The sequence below is a fragment of the Cnephaeus nilssonii genome (assembly GCF_951640355.1).
Source record: "Cnephaeus nilssonii genome assembly, chromosome: 7".
NCBI classification, from domain to species: domain Eukaryota; kingdom Metazoa; phylum Chordata; class Mammalia; order Chiroptera; family Vespertilionidae; genus Cnephaeus; species Cnephaeus nilssonii.
Genome location: NC_137078.1, coordinates 80,432,673 through 80,457,578, shown reverse-complemented (window position 1 = coordinate 80,457,578; position 24,906 = coordinate 80,432,673). Strand labels below are relative to the sequence as shown.

At 59.8% G+C, this 24,906-nt stretch overlaps 1 protein-coding gene across 2 annotated transcripts; it reads right to left on the bottom strand.

Annotated features, from left to right (window-relative positions):
* Positions 1–596: 596 nt before the first annotated feature.
* Positions 597–24,358, bottom strand: COL8A2 (collagen type VIII alpha 2 chain). 2 transcript variants are annotated; one of them, XM_079777007.1, is made up of 4 exons: positions 24,266–24,358; positions 16,784–16,826; positions 4,350–4,558; positions 597–3,736 (listed from the first exon to the last, which is right to left on the bottom strand). In XM_079777007.1, the coding sequence occupies exons 3-4, from the start codon at positions 4,540–4,542 to the stop codon at positions 1,818–1,820; spliced, it is 2,112 nt and encodes a 703-aa protein (XP_079633133.1). In that variant the 5' UTR covers positions 4,543–4,558; positions 16,784–16,826; positions 24,266–24,358; the 3' UTR covers positions 597–1,817. The 2 variants fall into 2 exon arrangements, with proteins under 2 accessions (XP_079633133.1, XP_079633134.1); XM_079777008.1 differs by lacking the exon at positions 24,266–24,358 and adding an exon at positions 18,675–19,291.
* Between the last annotated feature and the right edge of the window lie 548 nt (positions 24,359–24,906).

Genomic DNA, 24,906 nt, shown 5'->3' with positions numbered 1-24,906 from the left:
GGCCCTGCGTTCTCACTGGGAGCTGGTGAGTCTCTGCCCATGGGAAGCCTCCCCAACGGGTCAGGTGGTGGTGGGGCTGTGACCCAGGAAGGGGCTGAGCAGAAGGCCTCCCGGGTACGGTACGGTTTGAGAAGCCCTCCTGGCTGTTGGGGAGTGAGAACCCCACGGTTCTTAGTGTCCCTTGGGCAGATTGGTTTTCCTTTTTCCTTCTGAACATTAGCCTGAGCAGTCAAATGGTCTGCTTTGTTGGGAGAAGGTGGGAAGAGGACTGGCGAGGGGCCTGCGGGAGCCACAGCTCGAGTCAAAATCAGCAGTCACCCTCCACCCTCCATTCTCAACAGGACGTTCCGGCCCCGCCAGGCCGAGCAGTGCAACCAGGTCACGATGACTGACCCAGGCTCACACTTGGTCCAGAGAGGGGGCTGGCTTGGGGAGGGCTGATGGAGCGGCCCCAAGCCACTGGGAGAGTGGCTGTCCTTGCATGGGCAAGTGCCCACCTTCCCTGCCCCCAGCACGAATCCCAGCTTTATCCACTCGGCTCGAACTAGGCACTGAGGGGAGGGGGTGGAGGGGGATCCGGCCTGTTTCCTGCAGGGGAGCTCTGATTGGGGAAAAGGGCAGGAACATCCAGAGCCAGCTCATTCCAAAGGGGCCTGTTGGCACCTCTTTTCCCAGAGCCTCAGCCTCCTGGGCCCTAATCCTGCTTAGAACAGGAAATTGGAACCAGAGGTGGGAGGAGGAAGCCCCCCCAGATTAACCCCTTTAGTAGACACACACATACATGTGGTTTTTATTAAGGAAAAGCAGGCGGAGTCTTCATGCCTGAGCTTGTGTGCACCTTGTTCTGAGGGCTAAACGAGAGGCTGTGCTTTGGGGTCACGGGTTGGGGGTGGCAAGGATCCCTTATAATTTTGTGAGAAAATCAGCCCTTCCCCCAGGAGGTGAAAGGACTGCGTGTGCCGCTCCCTCCGGGCCTGGGCAGCTGCCCTCCCACTGAACAGAGCCAGAGCTGGTGGGGGCAGCCCAGGAGACGGAAGGCATGTGAAGGCTTGCCATCCTGCCCCAGCCCCACGCCCCACCCCTCACAAACCGCCATTCCCCATGGCTGCGGCTGGCACCATGAGAGGGGGTGGCCCTTCCCAGGAGCCCGCAGAAGGGGCCACACACCTCTACATGCCTGATGCCACCGCATCACCCCTGGGATTGCAGGCCTGGCAGGGGGTCCACATGGCCCCTCCTTCCCTTACCCCTGGAAGGAAATAAACCCTTCAGGGGACCCACTGTCATATGCTGGAGGTCCCAGGGAGCTGGAAGAGCCCCAGCCCATAACAGAGAGGCCATGCCCCATTCCTTGAGCAGGTGCCATCTGGGGGCCAGCAGGAAGGGCAGGGCTTGGGAATATGTCCCCCCAAGGGGATGGATGGGGAGCTCCGTCCCCTCAGCTCTGACGCACAGAGAAGCAGCGTTTCACCGCCCAGGACAGCCCAGGACTCGGGGGGCAGGGTCTCCCACAGCTGGACCAAGTGTCCTGGGGCCTTGCCTGCAGGCCAGGCAGGGCAGAAATGGGGTCCCAACCCCGACACTGCACAGACACTGCGGGGAGAGGAAAACGCAGGCCAGCCTCTTCCAGAAACCACCTCAGCCTGCACGGAGGGAGAGACCAAGTCCGTCTCCTCGGGCCGAGGCCGAGGCCCGGCCGCCTCTGTTCCCACCTCTGTTCAGCCTTTGGTTTTTTTCTTTAAATGCAGGTTCTTTGTAACTGAGAAGTTCTCTCTACCACTAAGGAGGAGGAGGCCAGGGCAGCAGGGCCCCGTGGGTTATGTGGGGCAGAGCAAGAACCCTGAAAAGGAGGAGTGGATGTACTCGGTGGAGTAGAGGCCATTGGCCTGGTCCGAGGGCATCTGCACCCACACCTGGTCGTTGGGCCGCAGCTGGAGCACGGCCCCGCCGGACGCCTGGTCCAGGTAGCCTTTCTTGTACTCGTCGTAGGTGTAGGTGGCGGGCACGTTGTTCTTGTACAGGGCCACCCACACATTGGTGCCCTTGACGTGCACGTGGTAAGCAAAGTAGTAGACCCCACCCACAGGGCAGGTGAAGATGCCGGTAGCCGGGTTGTAGCCGCTGTGGCCGTTGTAGAGGGTCCGGTCAAATTTCACAGGCATGCCGGAGGCAGGAAAGGGCGAGGTGAGCACCGCGGTGAAGGCAGGCGTGGCGTGGGCCGACAGCTCTCCCAGCCCAAACTGTGGCTTGCCGCCCTTGCCCAGCACGGCGCCCTCCACGCCACCATTGGGCAGGTGCAGGCCCGCGATGCCAGTCTCATCGAAGGCCCCCGGGGCGCCAGGGGGGCCAGGAGGCCCTGGAGGCCCAGGAGGGCCTGTGAGTCCTGGGGAACCTGGGACCCCAGGGGGGCCTGTTGGCCCAGCCACGCCAGGTTCCCCCACTTTCCCCTCTCCAGGGGGCCCTGGCAGGCCTGGTTCACCCTTTAGGCCTGGCAGACCCTGTGGCCCGATGGGGCCAGCTGGGCCCTGGAGTCCTGGTATTCCTGAGGGGCCTCTCAGGCCGGGCTGCCCAGGGAGCCCCAAGTCACCCTTCTGTCCCAGGGCTCCTGCCACCCCTGGTCCCCCAGGGCGGCCCGTGAAACCCTGTTCGCCCTTGGGCCCAGTCGGTCCAGGGGGTCCATGGGCCCCTGGAAGCCCCCTCTCTCCTGGGAGCCCAGGTTTCCCAGCCAGGCCATTGGGCCCCTGGTCACCCCGAATGCCAGGCAATCCTGGGGGTCCTCCAGGCCCTACCTCCCCCTTAGGCCCAGGGAGCCCACGTCTTCCAGGGAGCCCTGCAGACCCCGGAAGTCCAGGGGGGCCCCCAAGGCCTTGTGGGCCCTGTTCCCCTGGTTCCCCATCCTCACCTGGCTCACCCCTGTCCCCCAAGAGCCCTGGGACCCCAGCTTGGCCCTTGTCCCCCTTGGGGCCTGGCAGTCCTGGCATCCCATAGCCAGTGGGGCCTATCAGACCAGGGGGGCCCCGGGTCCCTGGTTCCCCTTTGGCCCCCGCTGGGCCCTGTGGCCCTGGCACTCCTGCTGACCCTGGAATCCCCACACCATCCAGCCCAGGGGGCCCTTTGGGGCCCAATGCCCCTGGCTCCCCCCTGGGCCCTGGCACCCCGGGAGGGCCAGATGCGCCCTTATCTCCAGGGGCCCCAGGAAGCCCATCCAAACCTGGTTTGCCCAAGCCAGCCGGACCAGGGAGGCCAGGGGGTCCGGGGGCACCCCCCTGCCCAGGGGCCCCAGGCAACCCTGGCTGGCCCACCCCATTATCCCCCTTGAGACCTCGATCACCTGGGGGCCCAGGCTCCCCCTGGGGCCCTGGCTCCCCCCCAAATCCTGGGGGCCCTGGGGCCCCCTGAGGGCCTGGTTTCCCAGGAACAGCAATGCCTGAGGGTCCAGGGAGGCCAGGGGGCCCTGGGGGGCCTCGGAGGCCCTGGTCCCCTCGGATCCCTGGCTCCCCCCGAAGCCCTGGCTGCCCTGGTGGCCCAACCTTGCCCGGGAGCCCTGGGGGACCAGCCTTGCCCATCCGCGAGAAGCCAGGGGGGCCGGCGGGGCCAGGCTGCCCATGGAGCCCGGGCTTCCCAGTGCCTGGTTTGCCTGGGAAGCCAGGAGGACCCGGGGGCCCCCGAGGCCCGGGTTTCCCAGGGGGGCCAGGCTCTCCTTTCAGATCCATCGGCAGCAGCGGAAGAGGCATTTCTGAGAGAAAGAGAGAGAGAAGGCGCAGTCAGGGGCCTGGTCAGTGGGCACCGAGGACTCTTCTACCCACTCCCCCACCCCAGCATGGAGTGCACTGGGAGAAGACAAGGCTCTGTCTCTGTTCGCGAAGACCACGCCCTGCTCTCCCCTTCCCTGCTCTGACGGAGATGGAGTTTCGGGGGGTCCAGTGGCAATCTTGGGGGCGTCAGGGTTTCCTCACCCAGAGCTCCTAGCATCCAACCTATCCCGGTGGGAGCCTCTCATTCTTGCATGCCCTAGAGTGGAATGGCCGCCAGGTGGCGCCAGCAGCCCTCGTAGAGCCGGTCGGAGCAGAACCCCCCCACCCCCACCCCACAATCCCCGCCCCTCCTCTACTCCGCCACAGACCCGCTGCCCGCCGGCGTCTCCAGGCCCTCGAGGGTGGGAGGCCCTGGGCCCGCATCAGAAAGAAAGTGGATGTGGGCCCTTTGGTGGTGACTGACGGGCTGTGATCTGGGGCGGGAGCGGGGCGGGCGTAGGTGCCTGAGAGGAACCTGAGATGGAGGTCGGGAGGCAGGGAGCTGGGGGATCGCAGCCGTCGGAGGCCCTGTGCAGCGGGTGGGGAGGTACTCACCCAGGTACTGGCCCTTGCCCTCGCGGAAGGGCGGCCCCACGGGTCCTTTGTGCATGGGCTGCACGTACTGCACCGGCGCGTATCCCGCTGCCGCTCCGGCCCCGCCGCCGGTGGCCGCCCGCGGCCCGCACCCCAGCACCAGCAGGAGCAGCAGAGGCGGCCGCACCGACGAGGGCGTCGGAGCCCACCGCATGGCGTCCGCGAGCGAGCTGCAGGGAGAACCGAGAGGCACCATCAAGCCAGCCCCTGGGTGGTTTGGCACCAGGCCCAGGGACTCACCAAACGCTCAGAAGTTAGATACTATTCACAAGCAATTCCCAAAGTCTCGGAGTCTGCACGAGTTATCTCCTAAACCTCCTTAAGCCAGCCATGGTTCTCCATCCTCACTGGCGTCTCGGGCCCCCTTCCCTGGACAACAGCCTGCCCCGACCAGTCACTCTGCAGCCAGACCCCTTCCAGAGCACAGCTCGGACCCCCGCAGCTCCCCCTGGCTCAACACCCTTTGATGGTGATAGCACCCACGGCCATTGGCTGGGCCGGCGCTCTGCCAGGCACTGGGATGAGCTCTCCAGAGGTGGGAACGCAATCCCCCAACACTTTAAACAAGGCATTACCCTTGTCATCTGCATTTTCCAGATAACAAAACTAAAGCCAAGGCCTCTTGCAAGCAGAACTGGGATTTGCCTTGGATCTGTCTGACTTCACAGGACGTTGGTGCCCGTCTGGGGCTCCCCCCTGCCCTCGGGATCAAGTCCATGTGCTTCGAAAGGCATTCAAGGCCTTTTCCCTCCCCAAGAGGGGAATTTTTATTGATAAGCCATGATTTCCTATTGAATACGTAATGTAGTACAATTAACAATAACATAACATTCTAACATTTACACTTTTAACTTTCAGAATCACCCTGATCAATATACAAAGCTTTAGTTTCTGGGAAATAATGTTTTATTTCAACAGTATTCTTCTCATATGCAAAACAGTTTCTCAAAATAGGGCATTTATGACTAACATTTCATAAAGCTTCCTGTGTGCAAAAGAAATGGACTACCACATCAGCTGCACCTACTAAAAATCCAGACCATAAAAGGACCTGGTAGAGCCACATCCTACTGAAGCTACCGAAGATCTACATGGAACATGAACCCCCTACCACTGACTCAATGCACTGGGCAGAAGAATGATAACTGGTGGCCTCGTGTCAACATGAAATGGACTTATTCATATATATACACACTAGAGGCCCAGTGCATGAAATTCATGCATGGGTGGGGTCCCTAGGCCTGGCCAGTGATCAGGGCTGATCAGGTTCCCCCCCTCCACCCCTCCTTCCCTTGCCGCCCACGTCCACCGCCACCCACCCCCAGTTCCCCACCCCAGCCTGGGGGCCCAGCCCTGATTGGGCGATCAGGGCCTGCTGGCCAGGGGGAGGGACCAGGAGATTGGGGGGCAGGCCACATTGGCAATTGAGCCTGCGGGCTGGGGGCAGCTCCTGTGTTGAGCATCTGCCCCCTGGTGGTCAGTGAGCATCATAGCGACCGGTCGTTCTCATCATTCTGTCATAATGGTCACTTAGGCATCTTACATAATAAAAAGGTAATACGCAAATTTCATCACTCTGCTACGCCCAAGATTGGGCCGGCTGGAGGCGCGGGGGAGGGACTCAGGGTGGCCGATTGGCTGGCGGTAGGAGCGGGGGGCGGGGACTCGCGAGTCCCAGACCCCCACTCCTACAGCCAGCCTAAACGGCTGCCCGGCGCTGCCGAAGGACCCATGCGGCCGGCGGAAGACGCTGGTGGCGGAACTCGGGGTGGCGGATTGCATGGCTGCCGGCACCAGTTTTCCGCCAGCAACAGTTTTCCTCTGGCCACCCGCAGATCAGAGCGCCTCCCGATCGGAGTTCCTCTCAGGGTGGCCGATGGATCAATCGTGCTGGCTGGAGGCGCTCTGATTGGCGGGTGGCCAGAGGAAAACTGCTGCTGGCGGAAAACTGGTGCCGGCAGCCAGGTGAAGGAAAAGTCTATTGAACGAAACTTTGTGCAACAGGCTTCTAATATATATATATATATATATATATATATATATATATATATATATATATATATATATATAATTTAAGAGAGGAATGGAGTGGGAGAGGGAGCTAGAAACCTCAATGATGAGAGAGAATCACCAATCAGCTACCTCCTGCACACCCCAAACTGGGGATGGAGCCCATAATCCTGGACATGTGCCCTGACTGGAAATTAAACCTGTGACCTCCTGGTTCATAGGTTGATGCTCAACCACTGAGCCACACTGGCCAGGCAGACTTATTCTTAAATAGGTAGCAACACATCTATATATATAAAACCCTAATATGCAAATAGATCAAACAGCAAAACAACCGAAAAACCGGTTGCTGTGATGTGTGCTGACCACCAGGGGGCGTGCGCGGACCATGGTGGGTGTCAGCCACAGCGGGATGGTGGAGCAGGTGAGTGGGGGCACCAGACCAAGGCGGGTCGCTGGTCACTGTCATCGGGGCGAGCCTCTGGTGGTTACTGAAAATTCTTTGCTCCCGTGCTGCACCATGGTTCCACCAGGCGCTTGCACCTGCTGTCGGCGCCGGCCCCAATCACTTCACACTGTCAGCGGGTACGAGCGGGGCCAGTGCTGTCAGCGTGTGGGGGCGGTGGCAGCGGGAGCAGGGCTGCTGGCAGACAGGGGACCGACCAGGCAGGGTGGGGGGGCCATGGCGGGAGGGGCCGGGTGGGTGCGGAGGATGGGCCAAGACCCGCCCCTGTGCCCACCGCAGCCTTGCAGCCCACAGTTCCTTTCGAGGTGCACAAATTTGTGCACTGGGCCCCTAGTATATCAATATCATTCCTACTACAGAGACACACACAAACCAATGTACAAGTCCTTTAAGGGAGAAACTCAGAAACCATCTAGTTTTCCTGTGTTACAATCACTGAAATGAAAATGACCATATTTATGGAACCATGTAATGTGGCACTGTCTTTAGATGAGGCAGATGAAAATATAACTCATTGGCTAGAAATAGTTTTGAAATAAATCTTCCCTCACTAATATATACTTAATTAAAAACGTATACTTATGGCTTAGTTTCCTCAAGAAAGTAGGACCTAAAGGCCTTATAAACCTGACCTGGGCCTGTGTCTCCAGCCCTGCCACCTACTGTGCCTTCCTCTGCTTCTCCCTCCCCCAGCCCTCTGCTCTATAGCACAGAACTCCTACGGCTCCCAGACCCCAGGCAGCCGCACACCTCTAGGCTTTTGCACCTGCTGTTTCTCCGCCTGCAATGTTCTTCCCCCTCCTACTCTCCTTCAAGGCCAGGGGAAGCTGCCACCCCTTTCCTATAAAGTCAACCCCTCACTCCTTTTTGTCCCGACCTAACTCTGTCACAGCCTTTAGCTTAGCTCCTGGGTGGGGAGAAACAAGGCCTCTAGATCGGGACCGCCAGCCTGAGTCCTCCTCTTACCAGCGGAGGGAGCTTGGCTACAGCGTTCCTCTCTGTAAACCTGTTTCCTTATCTGTAAAAAGGGATAATGTGTCCACACAAAATGCTGTATTGAATGTTCATAGCAACATTATTCGTTACAGCCATAAAGTAGAAATAACACAGATGTGCCTCAACTGATGAATGGGCAAAGTGTGGTATAGCCATACGATGGAATATTACGCAGCAATGAAAAGAAATGAAGTACTGATAACATGCTACAATACAGATGAATCTTGAAAATATTATGCTAATATCAGTCACAAAATCATATTATATAATTTCATTTATATGAAGTGTCCAAAATAGGAAAATCTATAGAGCTAGAAAGTAGATTAGTGGTTGCCTAGGGCAGGGGTAGGGAGTTATGAGGAGAGACCACTAATGGATACAGGGCTTCTATTAGGGATGATAAAAATGTTCTAGCATTGATTGTAGTGATGGTTGTACAACTCTGAATATATATATATATATATATACATATATATATATATATATATATATATTTTAATATATTTTTATTGATTTCAGGGAGGAAGGAAGAGGGAGAGAGAGATAGAAACATCAGTGATGAAAGAGAATCATCGATTGGCTTCCTCCCGCACGCCCCACACTGGGGATCGAGCTCGCAACCCAGGTATGTGCCCTTGACCACAATCAAACCTGGGACCCTTCAGTCTGCAGGCCGACGCTCTATCCACTGAGCCAAACCGGCTAGGGCATGAATATATTTGTAAAAGCCATTGAATCATACACATTAAATGGGTCAGTTATATAATCCATGAATCATATCCCAATAAAGATTTCTTTAAACAGGCTAACAACCTGCTTCTAGGCTGCTGTGCTGATAGAGATACTGTCTGCCTGACAGCGAGCATCCACCAATATTTGAATGGGGGACTGTGTGGCATTTTGCACTCAAGGAAAGTCCCATTTCCCCTCAAATGTCTGCTCTGGGCTCCTCTCACCCCACCCAGGGTCTCTGGGCACCAATGCCTGGCCTCCAGGGGGCTCAGGGGAAGGGTGTGCACACTGGGGATGCCTGTGGGGAGCAGAACCTCCCTCGTAACTGGGGTGCGTCTGGGCCTGCAGTCCCATGTTCCTCTAAACTCATACAGAGCTTTGCAGGCATGAGTGCGGGGCTCTGGAGACGGTTGGGGGATCTGCCAGCCCAGCTCTGGGTTCACATCCCAGCTCTGACATCAGCCTGTTCTGTGACCTTGGGCAGGTCACACCACCTCCCTGAGCCGCAGCCCGATAGGGACACCTACCACTGGCAGGGCTGCCCACGCGCCAGACCAAGCAGGCTTCATGCAATGGGATCCTCTCAGGGACCCCCACCCCGGGGCTCATGCATTCATGTCCTCATTTCACAGAAGCTGAGGCTGCACGAGTCTTGCCCAGGGCCCACGACTGGGAAGGTGTGAGAGCTGAGGCCTCGTCCAGAGCCCGCCCTCCGCACGGGCCCTGCTCTAACTGGGCGCCACGTGATGGACGCCACGCGATGGACGCCAGCACTCACGAGGCTGACCGTGCAGGCCTGGCCTTCGGGTCCTGCTGATGGAGGCGCTGGCCAGGCACGGCCTAACATTTTACATCCCTGCGTTCAGCCTGCGAAGCATGCTGGCACCGTTTTAGAGGTGAGGAAAACGGCTGCAATCAGGAGCTAAACCAGGCAGTCTGAGCCTTGAGCCCCAGCCCCTGACCACCTCACCATCCCACCTCTCCTGAGCAGGAAAAGGGCCCTCGTGCATGGGCACCTGAGCTGGGGGCCCACAGAGGCGAAGGGGGAGCAGTGCTCACACTCACAGGACCAGAATGTTCTGCCTGGTGCATGGCCGGGGGTGGAGGAGCAGGTGGCAGGGCGGGGAATGCAGCAGGAGGCAGGGGGAGGGGAGGGAGCCAGCTGGCCTGAGTGGGCCGGAGGCCAAGGTCATGGCACCACCCTAGGAGGACTCAGGACAGCCCTGGCTCTAGGGATGGAGCCAAGGCCTCGCTGGGAGTGGGGAGTGATGGAGAGGACAGGCCGCCTCAGGCTCAGCGGGGAGGACTGTGGGGGACACAGGCGGACGTTTGCCAAAGGAAGAGCCAAATCTAGTTGAGTCTGGACAGGGACCCTACGAGCTCCCTACCTTTCATTCCTCCTTGGCAATAGGGCTCTCCAGGCAGCGTCCCTGCCCCCCCCCCCCCCGCGGCTCCCTGAACTCTCCCCTCCCCCCCCCTCAGCACCTCCTGCACCTGCACGCGGGGGGGGGGGGGGGCAGGTCTGCTGCAGGACCCCAGCAGGTGCTTCCTCTGGAGCGGCAAGTGTCTGTGGGGAAATGGCAGCCCCCACGGAGCACGGAGACCTCCTGCCGGCACGGCACCGGCCTAGGCACTTCGTGTTCACGAGAACATTTCACTCCCGCCAGGTCCCTGGGCGAGGGGCTGTGATTCCTCTTTCTGTGCACAGGAGCCCAAGGCTCGGAGAAGTAGTGATGTCTAGAGTGGAGCCAGGTTTGAACAGAGGGCCGTAGGAACCTGAGCTCTTAACCACACTGCGACATCCTGCCGGGGAGGAGGGAGCAGCCAGGGAGCGAAAGCCAGACTGAGAGAGAAGCAAACGGAGAGAAAGTCGCCTGTGGGTTGGAGGGGGAGAGTACTCCGGCTCTCAGAGGCAAGGCTGGCATGTGCCAGTCCGGGTGCGGGTTGGGGGATGGGAGCGAGTGCATGGCCGAAGAAGGGGTGCCGAGCCTGTTTCAGGGGCTGCACAGAGAAATGATGCCCTGGAATGGTACACCGCAGCAGCCAGGTGGGACAGACTACCCCCACCGCCACCCAGCCACCATCAGAGCCAGGGTGCCTGGGCACCTCTGAGCCCCCGCCTTCTCACGGCCACCCCTCCCCCACACACACCCAGGCTCCCCGAGGCTCTCCCTCTGTGTGCAGCTCTGGCCCCTGTGGCTCCACGCCTACCTCCTACTTATTCCTGGATGACAGGAAACCTACTGGATCCCTCCTGGACTCCGCTGATGCCTGCGGGTCCCCGTCTCAGTTCTTATTTCTCTTTTGGCTCCTCTACCCTCTCTACCCTCCACATACCCCCGACTCTGTGCCCAACACAGGACTTGGCTGGCAAACAGTGATGCTCAATAAATGTTTGATGAGCTCAATTCACCATCAACTTTAAAGATCACGCCAATAGCTCTCCGTCCTTTCTTCAGACTGCACAGACACCTGTCACACACAGCCTTTCCCTCGCCCCGGGCCAGAGGGGAAGAGGCCAGGACATCCCCACGGCCTCAATCAAAGCACTTCAGCTGCGAACAGCCTGCCCAGGGAACAGAGGTGCAAAGGAAGAGTCCCTGGTTCTTTCGGAGAGGAATGGTGGGAGGGCCTTGAGGTTCAAGCCTGGTTCTGCTGTGTGACCTTGGGCAAGCCATCACCCTCTCTGGTGACCTCCTAGGAAGAAAGGCAGGGGCCAGGGCAGCTGGGAAGGGGCTGGGCCGGCCGGGGCACGAGGTGGGGTGCACAAGGAGACGCTGATTCAGGGGATTGAGCAGCGGCGGCGGCAGGGTGGACGCGGTGTTTGGACAGCTGCAAGTCCTTAACGGGGATTTCCCCCCTTTTCAACAAATCCCCGTAAAACAGCATTTTGTCCAAGTCAGCGTTTTGTGGCAGCCTGGGCCTCCTCCCGGCCGGCCAAGGAGGCTGGCTGGGAGCGGGTAGTGCTCTGGGGTCTTTCAGACCAAGGTGGGGGAGGAACAGGCCCCGGGCAGGAAGAAGTGGCATGAATGCAACCCCCCGCAACTACACACACATACACACACACACACACGCACACACACACGCACACACACGCACACACACACGCGCACACACGTGCGGCTGCAGGAGTGGACCGGGCACCAGCGAACTGTGACCCCTCTCCTCCAATCTCCTCAGAGGGTCCTGTCCCCTATGGAATTTCGAGGCCGCATATCCCCTACCCCATTTCACAGATGAGCTATCAGAGGTCCAGATGGTAAAAGGGGCCCAAGGGAGGGGCTCCCAGAGGGCTGTGCAGAGGTGTGGCTGGTGTGGCCCCGGAGCCCCCTCCTGGGTGGGCGGGTGGACCACAGTCCCGCGAAGGTCCTTCGGCTCCAAGCCCGGGACCCCAGACGGGCAGGCGGCTGCAGCCGAGGGAGCAGTGGGGAGCGCTCAGGCAGCCCCAGGGCCTGGCCAAACCACAGGTATGTTATGAGACGCTTCCTGTTGTGGAGACATTTCTGCGGGATCGGGATCGGCTGCCCCGCTTGCTCCCCCGGGCCTCCCGTCTCCCTGCGCTCCCAGCCCTGCTCTCTGCTCTCTCCCTGGGTCTGTGCCCCGGACTCATTTCTCTCTGTGTCTCTGTCTCTGTCTCTGTCTCTGTCTCTGTCTCTGTTTCTGTCTCTGTCTCTGTCTGTCTCTCTCCAACCCTGTCTCTGCCACCTCAACAGGTGAACAGCATTTCTTGCTCAGTCTCTGCCTGTCAGGGGTCCATCCTGGGAGTCCCTAAGGCCCTCCTAGGTCCTGGCAGCCCCTGGACTCCCCGTCAAGCACAGCTACTTACCAGCTGGGTGATCTTGGGCAAGTGAATTAACCTCTCTGAACCTCAGTGTCCTCATCTGTGAAAGGATTAACTGAGACGCTCTGAGCCGACAGCACCCCCAGGTGCTTCCCTGTCCTGCTTCCCTGATGGCCAGGAAGTTCTATCTTCAGTCTAACCTCAGTTCCTCCTGCTGTAAAGCAACATCTCCTCCAACCCCTTACAAAACTCAGGTGACTTGCTGCCAAAGGCCAGGACCTTGTGAAAGTTCCCTAAATTCAACTTTCTGGCCTTCTAGCCTTTTCTCAGACTACTTCTGAGGTGAAACTGCCCAGGGTCACATGGCCTGCTCAGGACCAGGATGGAATTATGGATCTTGGAGAGAAACAGAGACACTGCCCTCCTTGCCCACTGGGCATGATGCCCACCCACAAATGCCTAACTGGGCAGCTCCAGACTTCTCCAGGGTTCCTAAGCCCCCAACCCCCCACCTCTCTCCCAGCTTGGGAAATTGGAGACCTTTTCCCGCCCTCCTTTACCGAGTCTCAGCTGAAGGAGGTCCTGTCTCCCACTCAAGGCCCAGGCCCCTCCAAACCTCTTCCTCAGGGGCCTCTCGCTGTCCAGGGTGCCTCCCTCCCGTCCCGTCCCCAGCCCCTCCATCCCATGTCCGCACAGGCCCAACTCCTACCCCGGCCCCCCGCCACCTCATCTCTTGCCAGCCCTTCTCAGCCAAGCTTCTCGAAAGGCCTGTCTTTACCCCTCAGTCCCACTCGGGCTCACTCCCACCCTCTGACCCTGGTGCTTCCTTCTCTCCAACACTGAATTCACCCGGGACCCTGCTCCCCTCCTTCCTGGGAAGGTTCCATGGAATTCCCATGCAGACCCAGGCTTGCCCCAAGGGGCTGGCTCCGGCCTCCTCTCTCCCATCTCCATGTTCCTCCTGCACCTGCAGCTCACGCCCATCCCACCACAGGGACTCCCCCCTCTGTCTGGGCTGCCACCACAGGTGCCCAGGCCAGAAACCCAGGGGTCACTTCTGACCTTCCCTCCTTACCCGGCAGTAAGGAGTCCCTCTAGCCTACGTACTGCCTTAGCACAAGCAGAAAAGGCCACTCTGCCTCCTGCCAACTCAGGCCCCACTCACTGCCTTTCCTGGGTGTCCTTGTACGGGAGCCAACTGTACAACTGTACGTGACAGCCCCGTTCCTTCACCCTCACCCCCCAATCCAACCTGTCTCCCCTACTTCTCTTACTTCTGTTCCTTCTCCTCTTCCCCGCAGTCTCGGCCTTAATATAGCCCTTGCACTGTCCCAACACGCAGCCCAGAGCCTGGCACGTCCCCGCCACTCCATAAAGATTTGTTCAATGAAATGGCTAAATCCTCGCCTGGACTGTCAGAGTAGCCTGTCTCCCACCCCTCGCCCTCAGCGTCTGTTCTCCCTGACACACCCTGTAGGTACTGCAACAGCGCTTCTCAAACTCTGGCGTGCACCAGACAGTTGGCTGTTTTTTGTTTTGTTAATCCTCACCCCAGGATATTTTTTCCATTGATTTTTAGAGAGAGTGGAAGAGAGGGAGGGAGGGAGGGGGAGAGAGAGAAACATCGATGTGAGAGAGACACATCAATTGGTTGCTTCCCACATGCGCCCAGACCGGGGCCAGGGATCAAACCTGCCACCCAGGCACGTGCCCTTGACCAGGAATTGAACCCCGTGACCCTTCAGTGTGCGGGCCAATGCCCTAACCACTGAGGCACAGTGGCCCGGGCGCATCAGACAGTTTTTTGAAACACAGGTTCTTAAGCACCACCACCCTCAGGGGTCCTGGTTCCGTAGGTGTGGGGCAGGGCCCAACATCTGCATCTCTAACAAGCTCTGGCTGCCTGTCTGTGGACCGCACTCTGGCACCGCTCTGCCAGGCCCTCGCCTGCTCTGGATTCTCCAGTGGCTGCCTGATACCAACACAGTAAATCCCATGTTATTCTCCCGTGGCTTCCTGGAGGAGGAGGCAGACTTTAAACTCTGTAGGATGTGAATCAATTAAAATGGGAGGCGGGTAAAAAGGGTGGAGAGAGACAGATGGTGAGATCCCGACGGGGTGGGGGGAGGGGACACACTAACAGTTATGTGTACGGGAGCCATGTGGGTGGGTGTCACGCCCGTCTGTGCCCCTTCCTTCCGCCTCTGTCCCTAAATCCAGGTCCACCTGCCTGCGATCAGGCATCTCTGGGTGTGTCTTGCCTCCTACCTCTGAGCACCATCCCATTTGTCTGCCGGCCTCTGTGGCCCTGCTTGTCCTTCTCTGTCCTCTCCTATGTGCTTGTACCTAGATCCCCGTCTGAGTTCCAGGCTCTGTAAATCCCGAGCTGTTGGTCACTTGATGGGACCCTCGGAAAGACAGCATTCACAGCCCCGATGCTCATGCCACCTTCAGGTCTGTGTCTGACCTGCCTGACGACCCCTGGGCCGCCCACAAGGTCCGCCTGGGGGCTGTGGGTCCAGTGCCCATGAGCGGCGCTCTCAGTCCCGCGGGATCAATAGGAGACTCTGACCCCCTCAAATCTCAACGGGCAGGTGTGAGGGCTGCTCCAAAGCCAAAGAGCCGCCTGGAATCCGGGAGCTGGGTGGGGAGGGGGCGGCAGGCTGGGACAGGGCTGCCTGGGGCCACCTCATCACCCAGAGTTCTCAGCTCCGGGCAGGTGGTGGGACAGGACGGCCTCCCCACCAGGCTTCAGTTCCACCAAGGGTCCCAAGTCCTCGCCTCCCAGACCCCAGGGGACCTCACTTTGGGAAGCCGCATTGGAAGGAGGCTTGAAGGACAGGTCAGAGTTCAACTGGCCCTGAGGGATGACGGTGGAACGTTTGAAACTGAGAGCAGAGCAAACAGCAGGGCAAGGAGCCCGGGGGCAGGGGCATGGCTGGGGTGGGTGTACAGGAGGCAGAGAACCTATGGGTCAGGGACTCAAGAGAGACTTTGGCTGGAGATAAAACAGGGCTTCGCTGACAGGGCTCCTGCAGCCTGGATGAGGGCCATGGACTTGCCCTGGGGAAAACATCCACGTTTAGGGGGTGAGAGGAACCCACTGCACCCGAGCCCCAGCGTCCTGATAGCCAGACACTCCAAACTTCGCTGTTTCCTGTACCCGCCTGCCTGCCTTCGCCTGCATGTTCTCCCCCGATTGCCCTTTCTGTCTCTCTCCTCCAGGCAAACACGTTACTCCTCATTTAAGACCCAGTTCAAATGCCTCCTCCTCCAAGCAGCTTTCCCTGCCTCCCTCAGGTAAAACCTTCTCCTCCTAGGCATCTCTCCCCACACCCCCACCTCATCCCTGACAGGGCTTGGCACACAGTAGGTGCTCAATACAGTAGGTGCACACAGTAGGTGCTCAATACAGTAGGTGCACACAGTAGGTGCTCAATACAGTAGGTGCACACAGTAGGTGCTCTGGCTTTAGACCTCTAGCCATCCACCTCCCACTTCCAGCCAAGCCTGCAGGGTGGCTGCTCACAGGGCCCCTTTTTCTTTGTGGCTCTTCCAGAGTTCTCAGCTCTGGCTGGAGGGGGCAGGGCTGGACCTACCTCCCCACAAGCAACTAGGTCCACCACGTGGGCCCCCAGCCTCTACCAATCTCTGAGACTAGACACCCAACTAACTCCCCTGGGGAGGAGCATCTTAGGGCAACTAAGTGGCCAGGGAGGTAGGAATAACTAGATGAGGGCAGATGACCCAGAAGAGGCCCCGCAGTGGGCAGGACCAGGGCAACAGTGTATCCTCAGGAGGTTGCCAGGGGACTGGCCTTCCCTGCCCGGGCTCAGGCCTCAGCTGGTGCCATCACTCACTTCCCAGCAGAGGCCCCGAGTTTCTGACCAGGCCTGGACATCGAAGGGTCCCCCCAGGCCCAGCCACCCCAGGCCCCCGGCCAGGCCAGGCAGGGCCTCTTCGCTGCCAATCCCTCGCCTTCTGGTTCACATTTGCAGCCTTTTCCGGAGCGCCACCCGCCGCCCGCTGCCTCCCCACGCCTGCCAAAATTCCTGGGCCTTCGTGGCTTCCCCACGCGGTGGCGGCAGCGGCAGTGGCGGCTGGGCAGGGAAGGGGCCCGGCAGGAGCGCAGCCAGCCCACTGCACCCGGGCAGGCCAAGCAAACACAGGCCCACGCCAAGGAGCCAGGGAGAAATAGTTCACAAATGAGAAAAAGCTGCTTCCGAGTTGGGCCGAGATTTTAAAGCCCAGGCCGCAGGGAGCTGAGGTCACCTGCAAGAGGGGCTGCCTGCTGGACATGCCGGGCTGGGAGGGGCTTCCGCGCAGCAGGAGGCAGCGAGCTTAGGCAGCAGCCAGCAATGGCCTCATCCGCCCGGGATGTTCCTGCTGGATGCCCCCAGTCTAGCTTACCTTTCAGGTGGGGGGGCCTCTAAGGTCCCAGCAGAGGCGAGGCCTGAGGACGAAAGAGAGAAACAGTGAGGAAGGTGCCAGAGCCCGGGAAGCCTTCTGCCCTAACTCACAGCCACCGCAGTGCCTGCCCTGGGCTTCGCACCAACAGCCCCTGCTGGAACATTGGCCCCAACCTCAGTCTCCCTCCTCAGGAAGCCAGGAGGTGACTCCCTTCATTCATGTCATGCATGCTTAGCCGTGTCCACAGGGTGCCTGGCCTTGACTTGATGGAGTTCCTCCTGGCCCAGGCCCAGGCTTAAGAAGCCCCTTCTGCGTGCCAGCGTTCATGCTAGAGAAACCCCTACTATGTGTCAGGCCCTGGGCGGGGGTGCCCCTCCACAAGCTAGGGTTCCTGCCTGGAGGAGCTCCTACTGTGTGGGGGACCCTAGGCTGGGCTTTGGGACACAGAAATGGCCCAGCCCCATGCCCTGCCCTGCCCTGATTTAGCTGGAAGCATCTGACAAGTGGCCACCACACAACTGGCGAAGGTCTCTGGGCTTCGGGAACACAGAGCAGGGAACATCGCCTCCCCTCTTAGTTTCCCCAAAAGGATCCACGTGGAAGGGACACCGGTGCTGGATCCTGAAGGGTGAGTAGGGGCCTGAAGGGCAGACAAAGTAAGAAAAGGAGTTTCTGGCAGTAGGAAGCTGCTCAGCAGATCCAGGGAAGATCCAGAAGTGCTGTGGGGTTGAAAGGACAAGCAGGAGCCGAGAAAGGTGAGGCCACCTAGTGAGGAGCCTGGATGCCATGCTTGCATTCCTGTGGCAGGCAATGGGGAGCCATGGAAGGTTGTTGAGCAGGGAGGTGAGATAGTCAGGACCCTGAATAGCCAGGTCCCCATTTCTGCCTGAATCAACCATGATGCCAGGTGGTTGCAAGCCCTAGTCCAGGTCACACAGCGGTCCACGGGGGAGCTGAGGCCATAGGCCAGGGCCAGGTGTAACTCTTGGGTGGATGGGGGGGGGGGGACTCCCAGCCAGCCCACCTGGCAGAAGACCTACTGGCCGCGTCACTCTCTCCCTCAGCTGCTTGCTCGCCTCTGCCTGCTCCCATGGAAACTCTGACATCCTGGCCCCGTCTCTCACTGCACAAGCAGCCAGACGCTAAAGCCAGCGGCACCTAGGCCTTCCCTCCAACTCCGCTGAGCCTGCCTCCATCCCTACCTCTCTGAGCACCATGACCGCACAGGTAGGTCTGAGGGCCCAGTCTGGCTGATGGAGCCGGGTGGGAGGTCCTACTGCCCAACTGCACCCCAGCTTCTCCGGCCCCCACCCCCACCCCACCATGAGGCTTGGGGAGGGAAAGTGGCATATTGGGTCTGGATTTTTTAGGAATAAACATGGATTTAACTGCGTGATGACAAGGAGAGGCAATCAGTCCAGGCCGTGGAAACAGCATGCGTGAGGGTTTGGAGGTGTGAAAGCTCAGGATGGAAATAAAAAGTAAATAAATGAACTAACTAAACATAGCTAACATTTACTGTGCATCTGCTACATGCCAAGCACTGTCCTGAGATCTCCCAGGGATTACCTCATGTGTCCTTACAACAATCCAGTGCAGTAGCTGCTTTGTTTTCCCTTTATGCAGATGTGGACATCTAGGCACAGAGAGGTTAAGTAACTGGCCCAGGGTCACACCGCTCACAAGGGGTAGAGTCTGGCTCTGAACTTAGGCTGTTGATGCCAAAGCTTGGGTTGTTAACTTCTCCACTATACAGGTGATCTGAGACGAGAAGCGCTGGCTGGGGTCGGCCTGAGAAATGCCTTGAATATCAAGATGAGAGAGCCGGGGCCCAGCTTAAAGCTGGCTCCCCACACCCTCCACCCACGTTAGCCCTTTAAACCCCAAGTACCTATTATGTATCATTCACAGCACTCGGCCTGCTCCCGGCGTCCTTTCATCGCCCGCTCCCGTACCCGCGGAAGGCAGGAGTTGCTGTCCTCTTTTTCTGAGGAGCAGGTGGCATCCATTCTCCAAGATTACAGGACTCCCAGCCCCCAACACGGCCAAACCCTGTACCCGCGGGCTTCCTGGCGACCTCTGCTCCAGGCCCTTCCCCGGCTTCTTCACCCCGACCGGTGCTGCCTCAGCCCGGATGGCAACATGGCCCTCCAGGCCGGCACGGCTCCCATCGAGGGCCTCAGGGGCCCACTCCAGTTGACCAAGGTTCCCTCCTCGGTCCTACACAGCAGGAGGCTGGGGCGGGTTGGTGCGCCAGGGCAGTGCCTGAGCCAACTTCAATGGGACTCTGTTCTTAACCTCCACCCCCAGCGGCCTTCCCTAATCTCCTCCGTGAGCCTCTCCCCTGGCGATATCTCCTCCTTGCACAGAGCCTGCCACCAGCTACATTCCAGGCCAGATGTGGGGGGGACAGTATGCACCCCCAGCCCCACCAGCTTCTAAGAGCTGCAGGGCTCCCAGGGGGGATGGCCAGTGCCCCAGTCCCGCTTCCTGCTCCCAACTTTCCGAGTTGAGGTGCTGATCTCCCTGAGGAGAAGAGTCGCCTCTCCCAGAGACGGGCTCATGCGAGGGGTCCCCACCTTCTGAGCCTCCACCTGGAGCAGGCCCTGGGCCATCTTGCCTTACAAAGCGCATGATGGGTTAAGAGCCCAGCTTCATGCGTTCGGCTCCCAGCCCCATCTCTTACTACCACGTGACCTCACTCATCTATGCCTCGGCTTCTTAGAGCATTTGTGCGGATTAAACGAGTTAACTTCCTATGGTGAACTTCAAGCAGTGCTTGACATAAAGGGGCAGTTAATAAATGTTCCCTAGCATTAAATTACTGTATTACCATGACAACTCCCAAAGCCCTGTGAGGTTAGATGATAACCCCTCTTTTACAGCTGAAGAAACCGAGGCTCAGGGAGAAGTCACGCCCAAGTTCGCCCAGCTAGCCAGTGGTGGGCGGTCCCGGAGTTTGGACCCAAGCTGTGTGGGGACAGCCCCCCAGCTCCCTGGAGCTGAGGCATAGTGTGCCTGGGGGTGGGGCTGAGGGTGAGGGTCCCCCACACGCCCTCAGCCCCTCTTGCCCCCCCCTCAGCTGCTCCCCCGCCCACGCCCCGGCTACCGCTGCAGGAGGGCGCTGTGCATTCCTGGCTAAGCGGGGGATTTGCTGTGCCCCTGGAACTATGAGAAGAATGTTTGCCACGAGCTGAGCCATGGTGGCCTGTCAGAGGGCACGTGGCCTGAAGGGCTCACACAGAGCTGCTGGGCGGCCAGGAGCAGCCACCGCGGGAGGAAGGACAGAAAACCTCTGGGCATTGAGGGCTGTGATGTTAGATGTGGAGAGACCTCACTGGCCCATCGCACAGGCGGGTTATGGAGACCCAGAGAGTCACCTGCAGTCACACGGAGGAGACCAGGGCCCCTTCCTCCCAGAGGTGCCTCCCTCCCAGGGCCCACGGGGACAGGGCCTAACCCTCACTGTTCTGGGCTCTCTCTGGGCCCGGCCTTCTCAGGCCTGCTATTCCCCCAGGTCCTCCTCCCCAGAACAGCCCCCTGTGCTGTGAAAAAGCTCCACAGCTGGGCTTCCTTGCCTTTCCCACCGCACCCGGCAGGGAGCAGGGACCAGGGACCAGGGGCTCAGTGGGAAGAACGTGAGCTGTGCGTGCTCACAGACTCAGCACGGTGACACGTGGCCAGTGACCAACCTCTGGGAGCCTCCACTTCCCTCTCTGTTAAATGGGTCACCATGCCCTGCAGCATGGTTACCAGGACTAAATGAGACAGGGACCTGGCACACCATAGGTGCCCAATAAACTCTTATTGGTCCCCTCCCGCAATGGGGCAGAGAAGAATTGAAATTAGGGAACTTCAGGCGACAAGGTTCCCTCCACCCCAAGTGTTGAGGGGGGGCAGGCTCTGGGAGAAAGGGAGCCCCAAACCCAGGGTCCTGGTCTCTGGTCTCAATCCTCCCACTGGCTGCTGAGTGATCTCAGGCAAGTTCCTCTCTGAGTCTCTATAAGCCCATCCATGAAGTGAGCCCAGCTCTCCCATGAGGCACCAGCCCAGCTCTCCCATGGGGCACCAGCCCAGCTCTCCCATGAGGCACCAGCCCAGCTCTCCCATGAGGCACCAGCCCACTACCACCCCCTTCTGCCCTCCAAGAGCCAGGACTCTTAGCCCATCCAGGTTACATGGGGAGGGTCACCTCCCACTTAAAAACTTTCCAAGTCCCTCCCTAGGATCTCATCAGAGTGTTTAACACACTGATCAGAAGTCTGGGTGAAAGGGCTGCACCCCGATCACTGCGTGAGCTGGGACCCTCCTCACCCCTCTGCAGGCAAAATGACCCTAGATACAAGTAATAGCATCCCCATTTGGTAGGTGGGGAAACTGAGGCACGGGGCTGGAAAGTCCCTTACCCAGGGTCACAGGAAAAGTAACCCCGGCCTGTCTGGCTCCCACGGCATCTCTTCCCCTCACTGCATGTACTGCCTTCACCCAAGGCCCACTGTCCACACACCACCACCCTGCAAATGCCCACAGAACAGTCTGGGATTCCCTATTGGAGTGTGAGCTCCCTAACTGATGTCTGGGCAATCATGTGTACACACGTGACCTCCCACTCTCACTCCCACTTGGGCTTCTGTACACACCTCAGGCCTCCCAGACGCTACTCCCCCACCCAACTCATGGCCACACTCAACACTCAGACCCCTGCCATCCATGTCTCCCCTTCACCTGCCTCCTCTGGGAACAGACCACAGTCACCCCAGGCAAAGCTCCTGGCCTGTCCTCTGTTCATCCCGCCAACCAGTCACTGAGGCCTGTCTAGTCTCTCTTCTTATTCTCCATCTATTTCTTCCTCTCATTCCCATGGCAACCACCCCTTCCTCCCAGGACAATAGTCTCCTTGACTATAAGATCCCCTTTTGTCCTTGACCCCAAAGAAACCAGAGTGATAGCCAGATTGTACCACTCTGCAGTTCACATCCTTTCTCTGGACAAGCCCTTTGGAAACCTGACCTCAAAGTAGTTGTCAGTCCCTCTCACTCACTCCCCCGATGGATAAGCCAACAGCAACTCACTGCCCCTGAAAGAACTCCGCAGCTTCCCACCTCCGCACCTTTGCACATGCTGTTCCCTCTGCCTGGAATGCCCTCCCCTTCACCCTGTCCACCCCCTGCACCTGTCAGAGTTCTCGTTCTTTTTTTTTTTTAATATATTTTATTGATTTTTTACCGAGAGGAAGGGAGAGGGACAGAGAGCCAGAAACATCGATGAGAGAGAAACATCGACCAGCTGCCTCCTGCACACCCCCCACCGGGGATGTGCCCGCAACCAATGTACATGCCCTTGACCGGAATCGAACCTGGGACCCCTCAGTCCACAGACCGACGCTCTATCCACTGAGCCAAACCGGTTTCGGCAAAGTTCTCGTTCTTGAGAGCTCTAGCCAGCTGCTGCCTCTCTGACCACCCCTCCCTCACACACTTCATCCTGCATGGTGTACCTGGACGGACACCCTGAAACACGGCTGCACCCCACATGAGAGGTCGCTGTGCCCCGGGTTCTTCCACCCCAACTTGCAAGTGCCTCGGGCCACAAACAGGACCAGTTCATCTGAGGCCCCACTTCCTACAAGGGAAGCCCTAGGCCTGCCCCTGGAGGGTAGGGGTCTGGAGTGGTGGAGCAGCAGGGCAGGGAAGCTGGGGTTCCGCCCATGTCTGGTCTGGATCAGGCCCGGGGCAGGGGTGGTAGTGGGGGTGCTCAGGCTGACAGCCCTGTTTGGTATCCTTCCCTTCTCTCTTGCTCGCAGATACATTCGCTTCCATTTTTTCTTTCCCCTTCCTCTGAGCCAAAGAGCGGAAGCACTTATTTTCTCTGTGGTAGACAATGTGAAACCGGAGAGAGTCCCCGGTGAGCGTGTCTGAGTGTGAGTGTGAGTGAGGGTATGTGTGTGTGTTGTCCTGTCTGACTGTGTCTGGCTGGGCTGTGCGGGCTGCTGTGAGTCTGCAGGAGTCTGGGTGTGTGCAGGTATGTGCACGTGCCCTGTCGTTGTTTCAGCGTCTTTGGTGGAGTGTGTTTCAGTAGAGCATGTTCACGTGTGTGATTGTGTGTGACTGTCAGTGGGAGGGAGTGTAGCTGTGCATGACTGTGTATGCCTGGTGCGTCCTCACTATCGTTGGGGGGTGATTGTGTGTCCAAGGGTCCGGCGGTGTTCGCCAGCCCAGCAGGAGGCCAGTGGGGACATCTCCCCAACAGAGACCGCCGACTCCCCAGGGTGCCTCCTCAGACCCACCTCCTCCCCTGGGCTCAGGACAGGGGGGATCCGTTCCCAGAGAGGGACCCCAGGCTGCCTGCCCCTCCAGCCACCTCAGCCCCTCGGCCCCAGACCTTCCATGTGCGCCCGCAGCTCCTGGAAGGCTAGGGCTCTCCGAGTGGCCACCAAACAAGGCGCAGGCCTAGCACCAGGCACCCCGGCAGGCCAGGCAGGAGGAAGGACGTGAGGGTGGCCAGGGTCCCCCTGAGGGAGTCAGCAGCACTTCCGTGTCAGGAACCTAGCATGCTCTCACACACACTGAGGGTCTCACACACTTACTGACACGCTCATTGGGAACATCCTGGCAGACACTCACTGTCCCCCCTCACCCCACGAGTGTACACACTGACAGGCTCATAGGCAGAAACACACACACACAAGCGGACTCAGGGGGCCTGCCTGTCCCCAGCTCACAACTCCTGGGCTCCTAGGTCCGAACAGCATTTCTCCGTCCAGGGACTCCTGGGGCCACTGTGTCTCCAGCCCCAAGACAGACACATTGGGGAGGCTGTTACAGGGCCCTGGGCTCCCAGTCCCTCTGGACTGGCAGCAGCTCCCTCACCCCTGCAACGTCTGCCTGGGGCTGGGGGAGGCGCTGAGCCTCTGGCAGGGACATTCCGCAGAAACTGTCTCCTGTTGGGGGAGGTGCTGCCAGGACACCTAGAACAGGAGGGACGCGGGGACAGAGGCAGAAAGAGGAGAAACGGAGAGGTGGCCAGCAGACCAGCCAGGGCAGAGTGAGGGGAGGGGAGGGCTGAGGGGCGTCCCTGCCCACCGGAGGGCGCTCTAAGGCCCCTCGCCACCTCTCTCCTCCACCTGGCCAAGGCGGCTTTGTCACTCCCGTTCTCAGGTGGGAAGACGCCTGGAGGCGAGGTGGCATGCTCAAAGGCGCATCGTCAGGGAGCCCACCGGCTCGTCTGATGGTGGAGCCCCGCTTCTGGGAGAAGGAGGGAGGAGGGGCCGAACCTGGGATTCCGCCTGGGCAACTCCGGAGGGGAAGGGGCGCAGGGAACTGGGTGGGCTCCCTCGTCGGGTCCCCATCCAGACCCAGTCCCCACCCAGCGCCCACGGAGGCGCCAGCCCGGCAGTCCGGACAGCCTCGGGGAAGCATGGGCTGGGTCTTACCCTGGGAGCCCCCCAAGACCCGGCGGCCGCACCAGCCCCCTCGCCTTTACCTGCAGGGGGCCGCCCGGCGCCGCTCCGGACCCTGGAGGGCAGCCCAGGGCGCGCGGGCTCCGCGGAGGGGGCGTCGTCGGGGTCCGCGCCGGCGGGGCTCCGCGTCGGTCTGCCGGCCGCCCTCGCGGCTGCCGGAGTGGGCGGGCGGGCGGGCGGGCGGGCGGGCGGTGGGGGGGTGGGGGAGGCCGGGGCGGCGGGAGGGGCGCGGCGGGGCGGGGCCTCACCCTCCTCTTTCCACAGCCACGGCCAAGGCCCGCGCCCCGCCTGGCCCGCGCACCCAGCGGGCCTCGACGTCAGCCTCCCGCCCGGAGACCCATTCTGAGACACCCCCACAGCCACACACCCCAGGCAGCCTGTCCCCCAGTCACCCTCACGCACCCCGTGCCCTCAGGAACTAGGAGGACACAGACGGCGCTGAGGAGGCGTGGGGTGTTCAGTGGCCCATCAGTGAGCAGCCACAGCAGGCTCCCTGCAACGGTGACCTGGGCTGAGGGAGGAGGGCTTCCTGGGAAAAGGGAGGAGGGGGGCCGTGATGGGCACGTTGGGGGTCAGGGAGGTGAGCCTGTGCTCAGGCAGGCAGGGGCTGGGGCTGCGTGATCTTGTAGGCCACGTGAAGCTGTTAGGCTTCCCCTTCGGGAAA